At 36.0% G+C, this 22,759-nt stretch overlaps 1 protein-coding gene across 1 annotated transcript in view; it reads left to right on the top strand.

The window, feature by feature from the left end:
• CRISPLD1 (cysteine rich secretory protein LCCL domain containing 1) overlaps positions 1 to 22,759 on the top strand; it is a 46,847-nt gene that overhangs the window by 12,541 nt on the left and 11,547 nt on the right. The window contains exons 3-12 of the mRNA XM_001491067.5: positions 14,421 to 14,539; positions 14,883 to 15,015; positions 16,037 to 16,152; positions 16,866 to 16,966; positions 18,561 to 18,701; positions 18,871 to 18,931; positions 19,041 to 19,107; positions 19,312 to 19,442; positions 21,147 to 21,190; positions 21,281 to 21,353. Coding sequence (XP_001491117.1) covers positions 14,421 to 14,539; positions 14,883 to 15,015; positions 16,037 to 16,152; positions 16,866 to 16,966; positions 18,561 to 18,701; positions 18,871 to 18,931; positions 19,041 to 19,107; positions 19,312 to 19,442; positions 21,147 to 21,190; positions 21,281 to 21,353 — 986 coding nt within the window. The remainder of the gene's footprint in view (positions 1 to 14,420; positions 14,540 to 14,882; positions 15,016 to 16,036; positions 16,153 to 16,865; positions 16,967 to 18,560; positions 18,702 to 18,870; positions 18,932 to 19,040; positions 19,108 to 19,311; positions 19,443 to 21,146; positions 21,191 to 21,280; positions 21,354 to 22,759) is intronic.

Below are 22,759 nucleotides of genomic sequence, written 5' to 3'. Positions count from 1 at the left end.
ATCTGGTGAATCTTACTTTTCTTTTTTCTTTCTTTTAACTATTTAAAAATCGATAAGATGCCATTAAATCAACTACTTATGTGTAGTATATTAGGGAAAAGGCAACACATTTTTTTATATTGATAGCTCATCAGCCTCAAGGGAAAAATATGAATATGGACACAATCAGTTTAGTAGGTTATGCATACTTTATATCTTCAGTTTGTAGGCAAAGAAAATTTTGGAATCAATCATCAGAATATTAAAGATAGTAAGTATTTTTCATGGAAAAGCAGCTAGGTATGATTTGGGGGGTTGAAGTAAAGGGTGTTTTAGTTCAGCGCAACTCGAACTTTAATGTGCATATGAATCCCCTGGGAATCTTGTTACAATACAGATTTTAATTCAGTAGGTCTGGGGTAGGCCCCAGTATTCTGTCTTCCTAACGGGAGCTCCCAGGTGATGTGGCAGCTGCTGTCTGGGAACCCACTTTAAGCAGAAGACTTTACGCTTCTTGGGAAGTGAGGTCTAAATTGAGACATGAATAATTGTTGACTGTAGAATTCAGGTCCTTTTTCCCATCCTCAGCTGTCGCATTCACCTTCTCCCTTTTTTTGTAAGGTAGCACCTATAACTATTAGTGCAGGAAAACAGAAACAACTTTTACTCCCTTTCGAGAAGAACTTAGAAACCAAAATGATGAAGAAGCTTGAACAATAAGATTCCTCAAGGCCTAGTGTTTAAATTTACTGACTTAGAGGAGGAGTGGAAAATGAAATCTCAAAATTAGCTAAAGGCACAGTTCTGCTGGAAAGTGAAAAGTGAAATGCAATCAAGGACAGGATAAACTCAAAAGGCCCTGTGAGTGAGAAGGGAAGAAGTATGGGGGATGGGTGACTGGATAATAGGATAATGAGCTGTTAGATAAGAGCCAGGAATGAGCATGAGCGGAGTTACTATTGAGAGACCCTGCCCTGTATGTTGCAACTCCAGCAACACAAAGTAACCACGTGAACAGGGGACCATCCAATAAAGGTGATGGGAGTAAACGTGAAACTATGTCTTATACTTTCTCAAGACATGGCAAATCCATGTCTGAAATACTGAATGATTGACTGATATGCTCAAGGAAACTACAGTGAGATCCAGTGTTGTCTGGAGAAAGGAAACCAAAGAGATAAAAGAGAAGTGTTGGGGGCAGGGAGGCTGCTGAATGAAGAGGGACTAAGACATCAGAACTCCTGTCTAGAGAGAAAGGGTTGACAGGTCTGCTAACCAAGAGTTCTCTGAACACAGTGAGTACGACCTAAAGTAATAAACAGGACCATCTATTCCACAGGACCATCCATGCGGTTATTCCGCATGCCATGGGAGTTTTGATGCTGTAGGAATCTTGCGAAACTCGCTTGCCTTTGCAGATGTTAGAATGCTTTGTGCCCTCCTTGTTTTCACTTTAATGAATTTCTCCTCTTCCTTCAAAACTCACCTTCCATATAAAGTTAGGCCCACTCCCACCCCAGTTCCCTGGCTTCCAGGGCATTTTATGCTTGCTTCCGCCTCTGTTATTTACATCCTTGTCCCTTTCTGTAGCCTTGCCTTCCTTTGTGGGAAGGGACTGTATTTTAGCTATTTTTGCCTTCCCCCGCTGAGTGGCTGACAGATACTTTAAGCTCAATTTATGCTCCTTGGAAGGGAAAAAAATGGAATGAATGGATGAAAAAATGAAAAGATGACTAGGTTTTCAACAACAATTTTCAAGTGGGCAGAATGAAAAAGGATTTCATTAATTCTGTTTTGCCGAAAAATGCTATTAAAAAATTTGCAAAAGCATTCTTTTCAGTGAGGTATTGTGTTTGTTTTACTTAATTTTATATTTTTAAGTACAGTAGCATTTTGGTTGGATACAATCATTCTTTAATAAGTGCGACAGGAGGCTAAATTAGCATCGTATTTCAGTGACATTGGGTAACGGACATCTCTGTCTCATGAAGTGGGATGCCCCAGACCCCTCAGCGGATAGAGAGACTCTTCCAGGAGATACTGTGGTCTGAATGGTAAGGCTTTTGCTGGAGAACTGTTTCCAAGCTGTAAATCACAATGTGGTAAGAAATGCAAATTAATATATGTTAAACTACGTATAAATCTAAAATAAAGTTCAGAATAAAGCAGTAACCAGGAAAGGCTTCTGAGATGAAGCACATTTTGAAATAGTATTTGAAGGAAGGTATAGTCATTGTGTGGTGGGAAATGTGGATGATGAGACTCTTGTTGATAAGATGTTGATATGAAAATCTGTGTACAGCTGTTTGGAAAGGGAGCACGTGGCAGTCACGATCTCTGAAAACTGATAAAAAGATGAAACGATGAAAAGAACCTTGTTCTATCAAATGTGGCTCATGGCAGACTTGAGCAGTGTAGCCCTATTCATTTTTCTTCTCTGCATACCTATAGAAATGTTTCATTTGACATAATTTGGCAGTATTAGTTTGAGTTTTGTGAGTGAAACAGTTATTACAAAGGATTTCCAAACTTTGGGTTTACTAACACTTTTTAAACTATTCCTCTGTGTGTATGTATATATGTATATATCAATATATAAATATTGTTGTCGCCTAAACCACAGGAGTACTCACTTAGAGGCTAGAGTGGAAATATCATCTTGGAAATTTAATGTGAGAAAAAGTCTTAAATTAGAGCGTTTATTGTCAATAGATTCAAAGCAAAGCTGGGAATGACTTACTCTGAAGTTTGTTTTGCAATTAATTTTGTGAACTCTAAGAAAGTTACTTTTTCATTGAAACTTTAAGGGGCAGTGATTATCTTATTTTTTAATCATTCAAAATTTTGGATTTGGATTTCCTCCCTCGTCACATGAATATCAGCAATGTTCCATAAAAAGGCTCTGTGAATCACAGGAAATCAAGCGGATTCTTAAAGTCCCAGGGGAATAAGAGAACTTTCCTTAAGATCTAATAGGTATCAGGTAATGTGTTAGGCAGTTTGCTAATACAAATTCTGTGAGATATTTTTATTCTGAGATATTATTTCTCATCAGGAAACAAATGACACAATAACAAAGGTTCAACAGAAAAAAACTAATGAGTCTGTATGCAGAGCTGTGGACAGGGCTGAGGCCAGCCTCAAGGGATAGGCGACATGGTAACTTGAATGGTAGTATCACAGCCTGGGGAGGATGAGAGCTGGCTATAGGGCCGTGTGAAAGGACACAGTCACCATCACAGTGAGGCAGCATACTCAGAGGGGATGCGTGGGAACGAAGAGGGGTAATACATACCTAAATTCACCTCTCACCCTCTGACTTCCTGTCCATGTCTTGCATTGGCCAAATTCAACTGGAATCCAGGAGCCAGGAGAGCCCGAAGTAACTCAGTACGTAGAGTTGAGCCTTTTGGGTCCTAGAGTATGGCAGCAAGGGGCTGAGAATGACTGTGTGGGAACAAATGAAGAATATAGAGCACAATATTCCTTCTCAGATTTTCAAATAAGGACTTGAAAACCATATATTTTTTTAAATCATCGTCTCAGTCATTGTTTGAAAGAGACAAAGCTAAAGGCATATTCAAAAAGGACACAAAAATCTGATTGAGTACATGATGGTTATTAAACTGGCGGAGCTTCCTGGTAGCCAAGGAAACCATATGATGTACATAACTCTCAGTAACTGTTTGGAAGCCTAACAATTTAGCATTCTTGAGGCAGGAATTATTGTGAAAACTTAACACCGAATTCTCAATGTAGGAACAATGAGCAACTTAATATAACAATTTCCTTAGAAGTATGTAGACATATGCATTTGAATATTTTCTGTATTAGTTTTGGCTTAAATGGAAGTTATGGTGTTAAATTGTAGGTTTTGTTTCTATTTGTTCATAAGCTTTACTAATTTGTTAAGAAAGTTTTTCATTTGTTAACCCTTCTTTTTAGCTTTTTTAAAATTAAAAAGATATCCCCAAGTACAATAAATAAAATCAACTAATATTTTATTTACTTTCAAAACTTCCTTTTATTTTGATTTTTAAATATAAAATATAAATTACAGTCATGCACCACGTGACTGTAATGTACATTGCTATTACTGTAATGTAATGACGTTTGGTCAACGACGGACTGCATATGTGACAGCGGTCCCATAAGATTAGTACAATATAGCCGAGGTATGAGTAGGCTATACCACCTCGGTTTGTTTGACTTGTAGGGGAAGTGGGAGAATCCCCCCCAACACCTTTCCCTTAAGGTTCTTATGGCTGGTCAAATAACTGAAAAGGCAGGTTAGCAGGAGAAAATCAAAGTTTAATAACGTGTACATGGGAGAAACTCGGGAACAACTGAGTAACTGCCATCTGGCTGAGGCTGCCTGTTTAAACATCTTCAGCCATAGACAAGGAGGATGTTGGGGGTGATGATTTGGGATTTCAGAGGGGAGGAAGACAATTTACATGGAAATGGAAATGCAAATGTTTGTTAAACAGATTTTGCTGGGCCAAAAATATGGGTTTGTTGGTGTCTTTCTACCACACCTATTTTTCATTAGACTGTAGCTATCTATGGTTTGAGCTCCTTCCCGGAACAGGCCTTCTATGTTTAATTGTTTCAGGCAGTTCGTAGAGGAGATGAGGGGGTGGGGGAGGGGGGAAAAATCAAATATTCTTCCTGAGTCTTCTGAGCCTTTGTCTTTAGCTCAAAATAATCCATATACCAGAGTGGTGCATCTTGGGGCAGCCTGCCCCGAACCCCATCAGAGTACACTCTCTGATGTTTGCACGATCCTGAAATGGCCTAATGACACATTTCTCAGAACCTATTCCTGTTGTTAAGTGATGGATGGCTGTAAAGCATAAGTAAATACTGTAAAGTGATTCATTATGAGAGTTTGTCTACCCTATCATGCATTGTTCTAGGCCTGGTGTTTAGATCAATCATGCATCTAGCCAAAATTTTCAGGCCTTAGAAGAAACAGAGTAAAATGGTTACCAGGGGATGGGGGGATAAGAGAGATGGTGTTTACGGGTAGCAACCTGTAATGAATCGTAAGTAAGCCGTAGAGATCTAATGCACAGTATAATGAATATAGACAACATATTGTACTGTAATTATGTGATGTAATTATCGCTACATTGGCAATCATTATATAAATGTATCAAATTAACACGCCATACACCCTAAACTTATATAGTGTTACACGTCAAGTTTATTGAATTAAAATAAAATTTATGGCCTGTAAACTAAAACACAGGTGCTCATTCTTATAAATGGACCCAGTATCCATAGATCAAGACTTAAAGAACTAATAGATGGTACTTTTACTAAAGGATTTCCTTAAATATTGAGATCTCCTCAAACATCCAGAATATAGTCTTGAAGCATAACTACTCCTCTCCTAAATGATAATAAAATAATGAAAGCAATGGGGCCTGCCCCGTGGCATAGTGGTTAAGTTTGCGCGCTCCACTTTGGTGGCCTGGGGTCCACAGGGTCGGATCCTGGGCACAGACCTACACACCGCTCATTCAAGCCCCCATGCTGTGTTGGTGTCCCACATGCAAAAAATAGAGGAAAATTGGCAACAGATGTTAGCTCAGGAACAATCTTCCTCACCAAAAAAAAAAAAAAGAAGTTAAAGGATTATAGTCTTAGATTTATCAGAAAGTCAATACAAAACTATGACATTTACAAAAATAATCCAAGTTCAACTTTTCAAGGATTTACCTCTTGTTTAGTCTAGGTATATTGTGAATCCCCTTTTCACCTTAGTTTATATCACACGTGTAAGTTTGAGGCAGAGAATTTAGGCTCCTGCATCTCTAATCCAAGTTATTGCCCAGGCCAGGCCAGCTGTGAGAGTAGAGATAATCAGTGAGTGCATATTGGCAATGTATTATATGCCAAGTTTTATATTGGTGACATGGGAAACACACAAAAAGTACGAGACACAGGTTTTGATTTAAAATTCTAGTTTGGGAATTAAGATCCAGAGCAATAGAGAAGATCCAGGAGAGCAGACGTAATTTGTGAATGGTGTGTTTAAGATGGTTCAGAGATGGGGGAGATAAATGGAGTTTTGTAGATGGAATGACTTCCAAGAGGAGAGAGAGTGTGAACAGGACTTTGGTGAAAGGATAAAGTTTAAGTAACCAAGGAGGGGAGGCGAGAAAGAACAATCTGGTTGGGGACAATTCTGATGGATTCAGTGACTGAGAAATAGGAATGGACAGGTGCTAGAACTTTGTTCCTCAAAGCGTGGCTATTCAGTGTAGGGTCCTGGCACCAGGTGTTAGAAATGTCCTCGCTTGGATTTCTCTTAACCCACGAGATCAGGTTCTGCATTTTAACCAGATCGCCTGGTGATTTATAAGCACTTTAAAGTTCCAGAGAGTCAGCAGTGGCGAGCTCGTGTTGAGGAGGGGTGGGCCAGAAGTGAGGTAGGTAAGTGATGGCCAGACTCGGAAGGTCCTTGGCAGGGCATAAGATGAGCTGAATCAGTAGGCATTCTGTAGAAATGCAAGGATTTTGTCAAATTAATGATTGTGCTGCCCCACAAGGACAGTCTGCCCTCCGTGATGCAGTCCATCTAGCTGCATAGTATTGAAACGGCGGGTTTACTTGAAATCATCTCAGTTTATCCACACATTAAATTTTTGTGTCGAAAATTGTTTTAATAAAATGAAGAACCAATTCCCTAAATTATTAGGTGGCTACTTTTTTAAGGCTCTATTTTAAAGTCGATTTCAAGGGAAGCACTGCCCCATTTGCCTCACATCCCTGTGACTTCCAGGAGACCCTAATATGTGCATTGCCCAGAGGTAATGCTGCTGTCTGAGTACCTGTCAAGGCTTTATGCCCGGTGACACAGGTGTTCCTTTGAAATCGGAGCCTCATGCATTTTCTCTGTAACTACAAAGTCCTTTCATAACAGGTGAAGCACAGAAATTAAACACCTGAGGTAATTTCCAGGTTGTAAGGAATGAACTGCTGTTTTCCACAGTGCTTTTTATGCCAGATGACTTTGTCACAAAGCGTCATCTATTCTTCAGCATAGATTGATTTGCTTATTTGTTTGTTCCATCGATGTTTGTTTCTTTCTTGTAGTTCTGATAATACCACCAATAGGGAGGAAAGAAAGTGGCTTTAAAGGCTTCATAATGAGGCCTTGTATTTGGAATTTGAATCTCAAGTCTCCTGAACTGTCGAGTGTGTTACTTTCATGGAATAAAAAGTTCTTTCTTGGAGGTTAAGTTATTGCTATTGAAAGGATTCCATTGACAACTCACTCCATCGCATTTTTGGATTGCACTTTCTGATTTAAATAGGAAAACACAACAGTGATTTGTGGAGGGATTAATTTTGACGGATAATGAATAATTTATAAACCTATTTTTCCAGTAGTGGTGGCACAGCAAGAATTATCTTTTGAAGGTGGTGTTTAGAAAGAGATAACTCTAGATATGTTTCATTTTCTTCAACCACTGCTACATTCATGAGCTGACTCAAAAATCCTAGTGTTCCTTTTCACCATGCAGAAAAATTACCTGGAGAAGCCTATGCCTTATTTCAGAGGTTTTACCGTTGAGTTTTCAGGACGAAGCTGAAGAGAGGCTTGGTTTTAGCTTTTTATTGAGAATATCTTCTTGTCTTATTCAATTAATTTAAAGTTTTACTCAAGGTTCTCAGTTCTGTTTATCTGTTTTGGACAATATTAAAACTTTCTCGAATAGAGAGAATTCAGAAACCATTGAGCTCTCCTCCAGGTTCATAGAAGATCTGAGACCTTGGTTTTGCAATCTTGAAAATCACAAAACAACTTTCAGTTCTTCATTAAGAAATGCCTTTAATTGTCACCAGAGGTATTATTTTACAGTTTGTAAATTCTTATGAGGTTCTGCAAGCTATACAGGGAATTCTATAAGAGACTACAAGTACAAAATAATAGAATTTTAAAGCTAAAAGAAGTTTAAGAGACTTATTCCAGCTTTCTAATGTTACAGATAAGGAAAAAGAAACCAAATTTGACATAATCAGAGACAAATTTTAAAATACACAATTTAAATAGGAAAGAAGACTCTTCCAGGGTGTATCATGTATTTTAATTACTCACAGTTTGAGTAATTTGAACAAGTGCAAGCTTACTTTTATCTCTAGCTATACTATGTAAGAAAATGAGAGGAAATTGATCACTAACGACCTCGTTTGCATACGTCCAGAAGACCTAGCACTAGCAACTGGGTGTTTCCAATACCCCTGAAAGCTAGAGTGTGGTTTTTGTTTCTGACAGCCATTGACTGCTGGGAACTGAGGTGGGCTTTGGAGATAGGAGGCTGGTATTCCTAGTTAAGTATGCGGATGCGTATGTCTCGAAAGAAGAAGGATTGTAGAATTCATTTTTCAAAATTGATGGTAAATGCTTAGTTTTTAAAAGTAATTTCATCGTGTTATTTATAGTTTTCAGTGGTAGGAAGGTAAAAACAGAGCTTCCTGCATAGATCCGGGCTTCCAGTGTGACTGCCATTTCAACACCACTGAGCCTTCACAAGGTTATTACTTTGCCAGAGAGCAGCGCATATTTTAAAAGTCCATGTTAAATTGCAAATCGTGTCATGGACTGGTGTTTGTCATTTAATTAGGATACCTAGTAGTCTGATTGTCAAAGACCGGTTATTTTTTGCATTTTTCTTGGAAATTCATTAAAACTATACCAATTTTACAAAAGGGCATAATGAATTAAAACGTTATTTCTATACTATTTAGATGCTCTTTCGAATGGTTAGATAATTAACTACAACATTAATTCCTATTTTCCAATTTTTTGGGGAAAAAAGTTTATCTTAGCTATTTAAAGACATTTTTCTCAGCCTGTCGTTGAAAAGATCTATTGTAGTTTCATCCACTTAGATGAGGTTTTCTAGAATGGTAGAAAATCTTGCAATCCTATTTCTCCCTAATTATTAAATTCTGTGAGAGGTTCCAGTCAGTAGATTATTTCTGTGTGCATTTAAAGATGTTAGAGCATGCCAGACAATTTCCTATTAAAATTTCTTTATTTACTCATTTGTGTATTTTCTTCATTGTTGAATGTAACTCTATTAAAAAAACTACTTAACTTCAGTGTCCCCTAAGGTATTCCCTTTGGTAGACTAATTATGATACCTTCGCTAATAAGTGCTTACCAATAACTGTGGATAAATGGATGCCTATCATCACCATCCCCACCACCACCAATCTTTGAGGTAATTTATGCGTGAAGAGTCTTAATCACACACATTTCCATTAAGCAGATACAGGCACACCTTGGAGATTTAGTGTTGGGTTCCAGACCACTGTGATAATCAAATATTGCAATAAAGCGAGTCACATGAATGTTTTGGTTTCCCAGTGTGTATAAAAGTTACGTTTACACTGTAGTCTATTAAGTGTGTAATAGCATTATGTCTAAGAAAACAATGTACACACCTTAATTTAAAAATAGCTTATTGCTAAAAAATGCTAACCTTTGCTTGAGCCTCCAGCATTAATAGACTTGCTTGACGCAGGATTGTCACAAACCTTCAATTTGCAAAAAACATGGTGTCTGTGAAGCACGATAAAGTGAAGCATGGTAAAAAGAGGTATGCCTGTAATGTCACAAAACTTTACTCCAGCTTCTTTAATACAACCACAAGCAATAATGATTTAGTTTTTTGTACTAATATCTTTGAAGCCTCAGTTCTAGGAAAATACTCCTCAGACAAATTCTTACTGACCAATTAACATTGGCCTTTGGCTCTTGTTTAATGTACTACAATAATAATTTTGAAACTATAAAGGTTAAACAATTCCCAGGATGTGAATTTTCAAACTATGTGAATCTGGAAAAAGCTGTAACTTTACTATGGTCAAGAAAATATATTTGAAAATATTTGATTCTTTTTGAGAGAGAGATTTCTCAGTATCAAAGAGAAAGAAAAAGTTAACATTACTAGTGACTGCTTTTGCCTAAAGTACAGCTAGCAATGCTAACTTTGTAAAAATCTAAATTCTTGAGTGATTTCCAGCTGTTATTGACTGTCCATTACTGGAGCAGAATAGAGGCACTCTGGTAGGAGTAAGAATTGTGTATGCTCATTCATGTTTCCCAAAGGATAGCAATCAATGGAATTTTCTGTACGTGTCTAGATAGCTACATAATTTCCAATTTCAACAAGTACAGTATTTTAGGGCCAAAATTACTATATATTTCTAAGTTTCCTTTTGAAAGTCCTTTGTCATGATTTAAGATTTCTCATATGCGCGCATGAGTGTGCGCGCGCGCACACACACACACACACACACACACACACACACACACAGGAAATGATAGATCCTCCATGTTGAACTAGCTTAAAAATAGCATCGGAGACCAAGTATGTCAATAATACTCTAAATGTTCCTTTTAGTAATAAAACTCCATTGATGACTCTAGTATGCTCTAAGAAGGAACGGCTTAAGGATGTAGTTGGAAAACAGCATGGTTTTCATTTCTATACACCTCAAGAACCCATTTTATAAAGAAATGGTAATTTTAAGTGTGGTTTGGCTTTAAATTAGTGCTGGGTGAAGAGTTCAGAGAGAAACGATGCCAGTTAGGCCATCTTGATTTAATTTACAAACCTGAATTTAAACAGAAGTGTGTGGAGACTAACGTACATTTAAATCAGATGAATATGAATTATTGGCAGGCCTAATACCTGAATTAATATGTTGTAGCATAAAAATATACCTTCTGTGCTGTTGTAATGTGATGGTATTTCTTCCAGGACAGCTATGTTTTCAGTAAGTTTTTTTTAAAGAATCTTCTGGATTTGTGTTATTAAACTTGACCTAAACACCTATGCTTGATTAGATACTTTAAATAATTACTTTTAAAATTGTCACTAGTGTTTATTGATAGTAAATCTTAGTTGCATGCCCGTCTGCCTCAGTTTTTATATTAAAATAATATATTTACCTATTTTAGCATTATTATAGTTTGCTTAATATGCTTCCCCCCCATTTTTAATGGATTAAGTAGAAAACTTGTCATGCTGTAAAAACAGCTTGTCTATAATATGTACTCAATAATTGACTTTTAGTTCATGAAAGGTACTGAGTTATCATCTATTTCAACTAACACATTTTACAAATGAGAAAAACTAGCCTCTAAAGCATTTGAATGATATGCTTTAGATTTTATTCCAGCTTCTAAACAACAGATGTATAAAGGAACTTTTAAAATACAACATATTTGTGAATTTGGAACCGGTTATATATCCTCTCTAAAAAAGATCCATCTTCAATTCATGGGAAAAACTGACATGTAACCTTGTAGAATTGTGTAAAAAAAGAGTAAATTGATCTTGAATAAAGGTCCTGAGGACTCTTGCAAGGGCTCAGCTGGGTGGTTCTCACTCTGGGTCTCTCACAGCTTTGCAGTGACCTAGACGTGCAGAGTCACAAGTCTCCCGCCTGGGTGAGGAGAACTCCAGCAGCGGGAACTCCTCCATCCCTCTCTGTCTCTCTCTGGTCTTTCCACAGTATCTATCTGTGTCTCCACAGTATCTTTTTATTACCCTGAAGAGGTAGCTGGCCTCCTCATTTGTTGGCTCAGTTTGTCAAGATATATGTCTTAAAAGAGAAAGAGCCAGATAGGAAGTGTATTTCCTAACCTAGCCTTGGAAGTTTCACGGGGTCATTCTGTTTATCAGAAGGAAGTCACTCTCCAGCTCAAATTGAACAGGAGAGGGAAGTCAGTTCCACCTTTTGTGCGAAAAGTGTTTTTAAAGCCTTCACAGTGATTTCAAGGCATTTTTGTTTTTTTAGCGTCTAGGAACTGTTTATGTTTTTCTTCTGGTTCCTGGCTGCTCTTTGAGTATGAGGTTGCTAGATTAGAAACCTCTGGATAAGTGTAGTTTCGCTGTGCGTGTGACTGAAGTACTGTGCAAGAACCTCACATCCAAATTGAAGACAAGAATTTGTTTGTCACTTAAGGACAACCTACTTTTGAGGGAATTCTACCTGCAAACATACTTGCTTTTGAGAGATGACTATCTCCAACCTCTGGAGAAAATTAGCATCTTGATCGTTTTCTGTGTACCTATGTTCGGGTAAACAATGGTAGCAACTTGAATTATACCTTTGTATAATTATATAAAATATGTAATTGTAGAATTAGGTCTAATTTAAGCAATGAATTTAGTTAATGGTTTGTCCGTATTTGGCAAATAAAGTGCTTACCTGATAAATATTTATTTATAGCAAACGTTTCCGATGTTTATCTCACAAAACCAGTCCTCTTGAATATTTGATATTAATTCAAAGTAAAATTAAAGCTTTTGTGAAAATCAGCTACTTTTGCTGCTCTTAATTTTTTAGTTGCATGTAAATATACTTTTTTGTAGTTTTGCTAGGTAATAAAGATGCACTGTAATAAGAATATACTTATTCTAATTTTGCATACGTTTTACTTTTTGGCTTTGAAAACATGATTTTATGTATTTCAGATCCACAACTGAATGACGAGGAATGTTCCTTTGTAAAATATTATGTGAATGAATGAACTTCCCCTCCGCACACACACCATTTTTTGTTTTGTTTTGTTTTGGTACTTCTTTCTGCATACTGTCTTTTCTTTTCGGCCTATAATCATGATTAGGTTTTTCCATCCTTTAAAAAATCAAAGCAAGCAAATGGATTCTCCCTAGAGCCTGGCATCTTACCTTTCTAAGCTTTTGTCCCATCTTTGTTCTTTGTCTCTAAAGTATTAACAAAGTAACGCACACTCGCTGTCTCTATTTCTCTTTCCAGTCACTTATTAACCCTCTGTGTTCTGATTTTCTACGTAGCATTGATCTGAAATTGAAATTGCTCTTAATCCTGAATTAAAACTTAACCAATCTCATCTTTCTTGACTTCTCTGTGGCATTGGAACCGCCTGCCCACTCTCTACTCTTGGAATCTCTTCTCTTATCACTTCTATAATGTAATCCTCTTTCAGTTTTCCCTTAATCTTTCTGGTCTCATTTTCCCTAGTCTATTTTACTCACTCATTGTTTTTTTTCCCCTTCAATTTTGATAACCCCAGAATTTTCTTTTCGTTCCTCTTCTCATTCTGTATCATCTTCTTGAAGAAATTCTTCTCTAGGTGAATAACTTCAAAATTCCTATTTCAGAGCATATCTCTTTCCCCAGAACCCTGGTCATATACTTCCACTCTCCACTTGGCTTAGATACTGCAAGTACCACAGACACCTCACACATCACCCTTGAACTATGCATAGAAATAGGTAGACAAAAATTGGTACAGCAATCTATTTCTTTTTCACCTTGTTTTTTCTTTTACCACCTGCCTCAGTCATCCATCAACTTCTAGGAATTTAAATTTCCAAACATTATTTTGGTCTGTCTGCTCTTCTCCAGTTCATTGCTATCACCTCAGGTTGTGTCCTCATGTTTTAGTTCCAGGACTATTTTTCTATTCTCTTAACGTGCTCACAGCCCCGTAATTGTGCCGAGATTGAACCCAGTTCTACCTAACTGTATATTTTCCCACCACACTTACTACTCTGCCTGTTTCTCAAATTAGCAAATTGAATATTAAATCCAAGACATGCAAAACTGTAGCAGTAATAAATTTGTAATTTTAAATATTTCTTTATAAATTATTTTAAAAGTATGAATTAATCACCCTCATTGAAATTTGTATATAAAATTCATATATATTTTTTAGGACTCAGATTGTTAATCATTCATGTATTCAACAAACATTTATTAACCACCTTGTCCATATGACAGAGCCAGAAAATAGGCCGAAAATGCCAGCATGAAATAAATATCTGCACCCAAATAATGCACAATGCCGTGAAAGAGCTAGACATGTAGACAGATACTAACACTGCAGTGTCATAGCTGCTAAACAAAGGAGCATAACAAAGCTTGAAGAGCCCCAAGCAAGGAATAGCTTACAAGTGAGAGAATTGAAAAGGTGTCAAGAATGTGTTATGTAAAGCTGGGGTCGGACAAATACTTGGGAGAAGGATGTTTTAGGCAAAGGAAACATTGCCAACAAGAACAAGGAATAGCATGTTTTATGACAGGGAACAGTGGGACCAAGGATCTTGGACCTTATGTGTATGGGGATTTGCTGGATTAGGCAGAGGACTCACTCAAGCATCTTTGTGCCCACTTAGGTAATTCCAAACACTTGTGGGGCGGATTGGAGGGGTGAGAGATGGAGGCAACGAGATTAATCAGGGGTCTAATGCAAAAATCTAGGTGAGAGATGGTGAGAACCCAAACTAAGATGTTGACTTGGCAAAGAAGAAAGAAGGGAGAAAACATGAGAACTGAGCAACACTATATTCTGCAGAAATGTCCAGACTCAACATATGCGTTATGCGTTTGTATCTGTATTTTGTTTTTGTCTTAAACTGTAGACATGGGACGTAGAACTGGAAAGATCTGCAGAATCTTGGGCTGAAAATTGTTTGTGGGAACATGGACCTTCAAGCTTGCTTCCATCAATTGGACAGAATTTGGGAGCACACTGGGGAAGGTAATTTAATGTGTAATTCCTTGTTTCTGAAAACATAGGTGTCTGAAATGAAATACTTATTAATCCATCACTGCAAAATTTCAGAGGCTTGGTGCCTAAAAAAAAAAAGAGTAATCAAACCAACAGACATAATAAAAAATAAATGTCGTACCAGAATGATAAACAGTATTTTAGACTTATTTTTGTTTTAACTCTTCATTGGTGTATTAGTATTGTAATGGGCATAAGTATTTAGGATTTGTAACTTACACAAAAATGTATCTCTATCGGTGTGTTTTGCTATATCCAGTTTTACGTTTTCTCCAACTTTACGCGTTATTTGTGGTTATTTTCTTTCAAATAGATATAGGCCCCCAACATTTCACGTACAAGCATGGTATGATGAAGTGAAAGACTTCAGCTACCCATACGAACATGAATGCAACCCATATTGTCCATTCAGATGTTCTGGTCCTGTATGTACGCATTATACACAGGTATGTTTTGGGTATATTACATTTCATTCCTTTAAGTTGAGTTTGTATAACTATGGGAGAACTTAGGCTACTGAACATGTTTCTTTCTTATGTCGTTTGGTATAGTTATTAAAAAAAAAATCTCATAGGTAGTGATTTATGTAGGCTAGGCTTAACAAATTTCTGTAAACAATGAAATTAATTATCAGAAAAAAGTCAAAACATCTACTTAAAAATACATTATTTCAGTGATTTTACATGTGAAACATTTTTAATATGGCCCCAATAAATGCAAATGGGGAGAAATTTACCATCTTCAGAGTCAGGTGTTGTAATTTTTTATTTTCGAAAGAATAAAAATATAGTTTTATTTAACAATGACATTATTTATCTGTGTGCAGCATTTATCTCTTTTTTTTAATATTCGGTGTTTGTATTTGGTAATGAATATGTTCTAAACGTCTAAATCAAACAACTGAAGTCAGATTCAAATAGTTAAATGTCACCGCAGATCTGAGTTCCTAGAATTTCTGTGGCCGATTATTAGGGAATGTAAAGCAGATAAATTGTTCTGTGTGCCTTTGCATGTGACAAGATTAAGATCAGCACTGATGTCCCTAATAACCAGTAGCACAATGAAAATATCATGTTGTGTAAGAAATCTGAACACCTAAATTTTTGCTCCAGTCCTTTGTGTTTGAGATGAGAACTGTTCCTTTGTTGGGTAAGTTTCTTCATAGACACATTAAGGCAGCATTTAGGTTTGTGTGGATGTAACTCTGAATATTTAGTAAATTTGTATTTTGAAGATGCTCACAATTTATATCCAGAAAGAGTTATTTACCTGTGGATCTCTTCTTTTATTTGAATTAAGCACTTTCCAAAGTCTCAGAAAAAAATATCCTTTTGACATCGTTTCATGTTGTTTTAAATGATGAGTGTTTGTTTCTCGAGTTCAGATTTTCTACATTTTTCTCCCAGATATTTTGTCTTATTTCGTCTTGGCCTGCCTTTTCTGAGCCTTTTCTTTTCTCTAATGTAGGTGGTGTGGGCAACAAGTAGCAGAATAGGCTGTGCCATTAATTTGTGCCATAACATGAACATCTGGGGGCAGATATGGCCCAAAGCTGTCTACTTGGTGTGCAATTATTCCCCGAAGTGAGTACATGAAACATTACTCTCAGATGTAAATTTGTCTTAACAACATAAGTATGACTTCATATTCCTGATTTTTTTTTCATTTTTACTGTGTATTATTGAGTAGTGTATTGTTTTAACTCACTTTATTTAATATGGTAACTATTATGGTTGCCTGATGCATAAAATCAATGCTTAAAAGGAATATGAAAAATAAAAATACGATCTTTGTGAAGACAGGAATCATATTTTTACATCTTCAGTTTTACTCATTACACTATTATTTTTATAAATATCTAATAATTTCGATTTATTAGGGATGAGCAACTATAAACTGAGAAATGTATTTTCACCTGTGCAAAGACCACTTGAATGATTGTTGAAAATAGTACACAACCGTACGTAGGATCAAATCCTAGTCTACAATCTGTTCTATTAAAACAAACGGAATATAAATGAATATCCCATAGCAAATTTTGATGTTCTGCAGAAGTTTGATTTTGTCATTTTTAACAATATACATTGCAAATTACTTAGAATATTTTCAAAAGAATGAGGCAGCCATTCTATATCTAAACCCAGTAGTCAAAAGGACTCTGTGATGAAAGATAGAAATGTCTTAAGTCTACACACCAAAATCATTATTTTGAAGAGTCTTATATAGTAATATTTTGCAATGTCTTATAAGTTATGCTATTAGACTACCTCTTAATAGAGTGGATCATCTCTTTAAGGGGAAACTGGTGGGGCCACGCCCCCTACAAACATGGACGCCCCTGTTCTGCTTGCCCACCTAGTTTTGGAGGGGGCTGTAGAGAAAATCTATGCTACAAAGGTATGTGCTATTGTGTTGTAATATTCAGTTTCATTTATACTTCAATCCAACTTCTGAATTAACTTGTGTTAAAAAAAAGTGAAAAGCACATTTAATTATTACCTGAAAAGGTTCCAGAACTTTATTTTAAATATTTGGAAGAAGCCATTTAAAATATATTTTAAATATTTATAATATTAATAAGTCTACTATACCAATATGTATTTACAGGAAAGTTTCATGATTATTCCAGAAACCGCTTCTAATTCTGCTTTGAGATTATCCCAGAGTGACAAGTATATTTACATTCTTAAAAGCCATCTTGGTGTATTGTTGACCAAAGTTATTTCCATAACTGTCATTGCTTCTGAAGGATTTAGCAGTTTAACACAATTTATTTTCAGCACTTTAAAAGTTTCTGCCAAAGTACCTATCCATGAATCTTACTGAACCATGCGAGGTGGATTATACTGATCCTCTGCTTCTCACTGCAGAGTGTACAATTTCTTATGCCAAAGAAAAAAACTATAATAGTGTTATAAAACTCTTGTAAAAGGAGTGCTCTCAAATGTGTTTGATGTCCTAAATATGTTGTCCTGTTTATAGCACATATAGATAAGATGAATAAGGCGAAGCTTTGTGAAACTCTTGCTCTTTTTGGACACCCAAGGGAACAATTTTTACTCCCTTGCACTTTTCACTTAATGATGATTAAATGAACATTAATTCAGACTAAATGTATTAGAAAATATATGAATAAATGCAGCCCTTTTGCAGTACTCATAGAGAGATGTGTCTTTTTTTCCTTAATGACTGAATGCTCATTAGCTATAAAGAGCAGACAAGAAATGACCATATATTTCATTATATCATATGAGCCATTTTTAATTCCTGGAAGCATTTGCAGCATTTTTCATTCTGTATGAGTCTCTCTGTTTTCTGTCCTCCTAACCCCCAAACTTCCAACCTACCTGCCCCTTCACGAGTGGCCATTGTATTTTACTTAAAGCTGACTTTCCTCTGCCTTCATACTTCCCTTTTCTAGGTTCTGAGTTCTTGGACACACATGAAAATAACACACCTCTCCAAAATGTGGCACTGTCAAGCCCTTGATATAAGTCAACCTAGAAAAAAATATTAAATTCAAAGTTTGAAATTATTCTCCATTTTCAAGTTTAAATTTCTGCACATTGAATTTGCTTCTGAAAGAGAAAAACCTGTCCATGGAAACCAATATTGTAGTAAATAACAGGGCCTGTCCTTCTTTAGGCTGAATTTCCTTTCGGGAGAATTTTAAATATGATTCTCCTGAAAGTGTTCAGAATATGGTTTCATTTTGGAAAGCAAATTCAAATTCACTAAGCCCTGACTTCATTAGATCACTGTGCAGACTTCATGGTGTCATTATGAAAACCAACCCCTGATACCACATTGAAATATAAGCAAAGTTTAGAAATGACTCTATTTAATTCTAGCCAAACAGGTAACATAAATGAATCACGGGCTGAACGGCTTATGTGTGTGTTTCTTTTACTCCTTAAAGTATATCATTGTTCAATAATTTGCGCACATTGAAGATGGAATTCATGCTTCTTAAATCCATTCTCTCTTACAGAAGGATCAGACAGGTATTACACTCCTCAAGAAGAAGAAACAAATGAAATTGAGCGACAGCAGTCACAAGTCCATGACACCCACGCTCGGGCAATAGCAGATGACAGTAACAGAAACGAAGTCATCAGCATGCAGCAAATGTGTAAGACGTCTGCAATATTTACCAAAATTTTAAAGTTTACATAGATAGTGTCTCCGGCTATATTTTATTAATTTGAACATTTTTAGAATGGCAGAAGCTTGGCATTAGACTATATGTGATGGATCATAGCAGCCTAGATATTATCTAAATTATTTTCTTTTTGTTTTAGCCCAAATTGTTTCTTGTGAAGTAAGATTAAGAGATCAGTGCAAAGGAACAACCTGCAACAGGTAATATTTATTCTTATTATTAAAATTAACTCACAAACTATAAGAAATATTTTCATTTTGTACTGGCATTCAAAGAAACTAAATTTTGTTTGCAATTTCTTTCTTTTAGATATGAATGCCCTGCTGGCTGTTTGGATAGTAAAGCTAAGGTTATTGGCAGTGTACATTATGAAATGGTAAGTATTATAAGTGTAATTATTTGGGCATAGAGTCCTTTCATATCATATTTGATTTTTTAATGTGAAAAATAATTGACATAGGTATAGACATTTTTCTCAGAAATGTTTGATTAATTAAAGTTGTATAAATAATAACTAGTCCTGTCCTATGCAGAACTCTGAATTTTTTTAACATCCTTTTCTCCCCTCCTCTTCTCCAAGCAATCCAGCATCTGTAGAGCTGCAATTCATTATGGCATAATAGACAATGATGGCGGGTGGGTAGATATCACTAGACAAGGAAGAAAACATTATTTCATCAAATCCAAAAGAAATGGTGTTCAAACAATTGGGTAAGTATCCGAATGATCCTTTGGACCAGAGATTTTACGTTGGAACAATGAGTTAACATATTTTTTTTTAAAGCAAAACATAGAAGAATTTAATTTATAAAGAGAGAAAGTCATTTTTAAGGCTCATTTCAACTACATAATTTCCATTGACAAAAAGAAGGAAAAATGTTTAAATTCAAAGTTGATCCCTTTTGCTTAAAAAGAGTATGCTAAAACTCCAAATTTTCTAGAGTTTTATTAATAATGCACAAGTTTACAGTTTTTCCCAATGTGGGGTAATAAATTTTTCAACTATGACACAAAATACCCCAGAGAAGGCTAATTGATTTGCATATTCTTCCTGTGCTGTTTAGGGGAGAATAGTTTATTTCATGCAACAGTAACTTCGTTAATAAGATAAATTAGATTACTAGATAAAAGAGCATTTTGAAAAGTCTCTAAATATGTAATATACTATGTCACCTGTCTTTAGTTCATTAAGTGTAATTTAACCTAACGTAAAAGCATTGATTTACTGTTGAAATGTTTCTCACATTAAATATACAAACTATTATTCTAAAGCACTATATACTTTCATATATACTCTATAAAAAGTAGAAAAATATGGGCTTTTGAAATATCTTTGTAGTGTCTCTTTCTTCTATGTAAAAAAATAAAATTTTCTTAGGAAATATGACATAGTCTCTTTACTTTGTGACCATACAATTGCATGAAACTCCACAGTAGGGAATTTATAATGATAAGAAAGAATTTATTAAATATCCTTGCAAATTTACTGGAATGACTTCCTAAGTATACAATTTTGTTCGAAGGCTTGATGCCTGGTTTTCAGACGTTAGCGATTACTCTCTTAAGTAAAAGCTTATAGAAACATTTATTGATTAACTTATTCATTCAGCCAATGTTTATTATTGCCTTCAATAAATAATAAATATTAGTTATTAGCATAAGTAAGCCAAACACTGGATGTTGCATTAAAGAACATTTATCTTATTATTTACTTTTGTTCTCTTAACTTAGTTTTTTATTGTGTTTATTGTAGAAACTCTCTTGAAACTTGAAGACCGTTTCATATTAAAGTACCATCACAAATTACCTTTTGCAATAGAATTTTTTCTGAAAATCTGGGTATAGATAAATCGATTAAAATTTTGATATGCAGTGATATATCTATTCTTATATTCTTGCTTTTTAACAATGCATATAATGAGAAAAAAATCATTCATTTCTTGTAGACATTTTACTAGATACTAGGGGGAACAAAAAAATGAATAATGTGTACTCCTTTAAGGTACTTATTATCTGGTAGTCTTTTTACACTACCTATATTTACTATTGTGAAAGCTTAAATAGTTTGGTTCTGTGGTGACAGGTAATTAATATATTGAGAGTTTCAATTTTAACAGGAAACAAATATATAGATACAAATATGTATTATTTTATGATATCTATAAATTTTTGAGATTAATAGTGGAAAGAGATCATTCTCGAATATCAAGAATGGTGTTGATTTGGTTCATACTTGAAGATAATATGGATTTAGCATAAAATAGATGATATATTCTTACACTCCTACATATCTAGATATTTAAATGAGTGTTTAAGAAGAAATAAAGTATTCATAGACCTAAAGAGATACCAGAAACTACGTGGGTGATGATGCATATAAGAAAATGATTGACATTTTTATGTTTTTATCTTCAGCAAATATCAGTCTGCTAATTCCTTCACAGTCTCTAAAGTCACAGGTTAGCACTTTTTTCATGTTTTCTTACTACTGTGTTGCATGTTATTGTTTCCAAAGGATTTGCTTATTGTTTTGTGTTTCAATTCTTCAGTTCAGGCTGTCACTTGTGAAACAACTGTGGAACAGCTCTGTCCATTTCATAAGCCTGCTTCACATTGCCCAAGGTAATGTTTTCAGATTTTCTCCTCCTTTTTTCCATCAGTGAATATATGTGGGGCTTTGCCCTGTGATAACTGTTTTTGCCTGAAATTGTGACATCCCTAAGGTTCAGAGGGTGTATGTTCTTGATTTGCTCAGCAGCAGGGAGCAATGGGGCGTCACAAAATCCATGCCTCCAGGCACTCCTCCTGCGCATTCTCCAAAAAAATTATTTTTTGTCTCTATAATAATTTTTATTTTAACATTTAAAACAAAGAATCAATGTTCACGCTGACTGCTTTGCCAGGCTTGGCCTGGCAACAAGTTCCACACACACTCAGGTACTCGTCCTGTCATTGCACAGCTCTGTAACTGATCCACTGAGGGCACTGCAGCCCGTTTCCCAGCAGTCAGACTCTGAGTTCATCTTCCACATCGATGCCTTACCCGAAACAGGCTGTGGGGCGCCTGCACTTGGACTTGCCTCCACATTCTGAAACGAGTAAAGTTAGCACAATTCTCGTGGCGACTTTCACCTCAGAGTGTCATGTTTATTGAAGTGGGACTTTGAATGGGGAGGTGGAGGTACTGTCTGCTCTGTAAAAAATTGACATCTTCCGTAGCTCTCTAGATTGCATGCAGTCAGAAGTAAAATAAAGTTCAGCAGTGAGCACTTCCTCCTGTTCCCTCATAGCAGGGCTTGTGCATCCACTCTGTCTGTTCACATGTGTTGGGAAGGGTTCTGTCTTCGTCCGCTTGGGCTGCGCTTACAAATACCCCGGACTGGGTGGTGTAAACAACAGAAATTTATTTTCTCACAGTTCTGGAGGCTAGAAGCCTGAGACCAAGGTGTTGGCAGGTTTGGTTTCTTCTGAAGCCTGTCCTTGTTGCAGGTGGCTGCCTTCTCTCCGTGTCCTCACGAGGAGGGGAAGGCTGGGGAGGAGGGGAGGGAGTGGAGAGAGGAAGAGAAAGAACACTCTTCTCTCTCCTGGGATCAGGCCCCACCCTTCTGACCTCATTTAACCTTAATTACCTCCCTAAAGGCCCTATCTGCAAATACGGTCACGCTGGGGATTGGCCTTCAACATATGAATTTTGGGGACACAAACATTCAGTCTATAATAAGTTCTTACTATAGAAACTAAAATGACATAATTCATATTTTTAAGGATTGTCATCTAATTCCTAAATTAGATAAATCTTGTTATGATTGGTGAGTCAAAAAGCCCATCTTCTGCCTTTATTTTTATTTTTGTTCTGTATACGCTTTTTAAAAAACTTATAATGGAGTTTATCTGCTATAAAATAATGAAAAATGTTTCATTTATCTTGACCGAGCTAAGGTGAAAACAGTTAGAAGTATCATGGCCGTCGCCATAACCAAGAGTGAAGTGTGTTCCTACACACCCAGACTTAATTCCGGCCACACCAC

This window comes from Equus caballus, chromosome 9 (genome assembly GCF_041296265.1).
Source record: "Equus caballus isolate H_3958 breed thoroughbred chromosome 9, TB-T2T, whole genome shotgun sequence".
Lineage (NCBI taxonomy): Eukaryota > Metazoa > Chordata > Mammalia > Perissodactyla > Equidae > Equus > Equus caballus.
The sequence above is the reverse complement of the archived record's forward strand: the minus strand, read 5'-3'. Positions and strand labels throughout refer to the sequence as shown.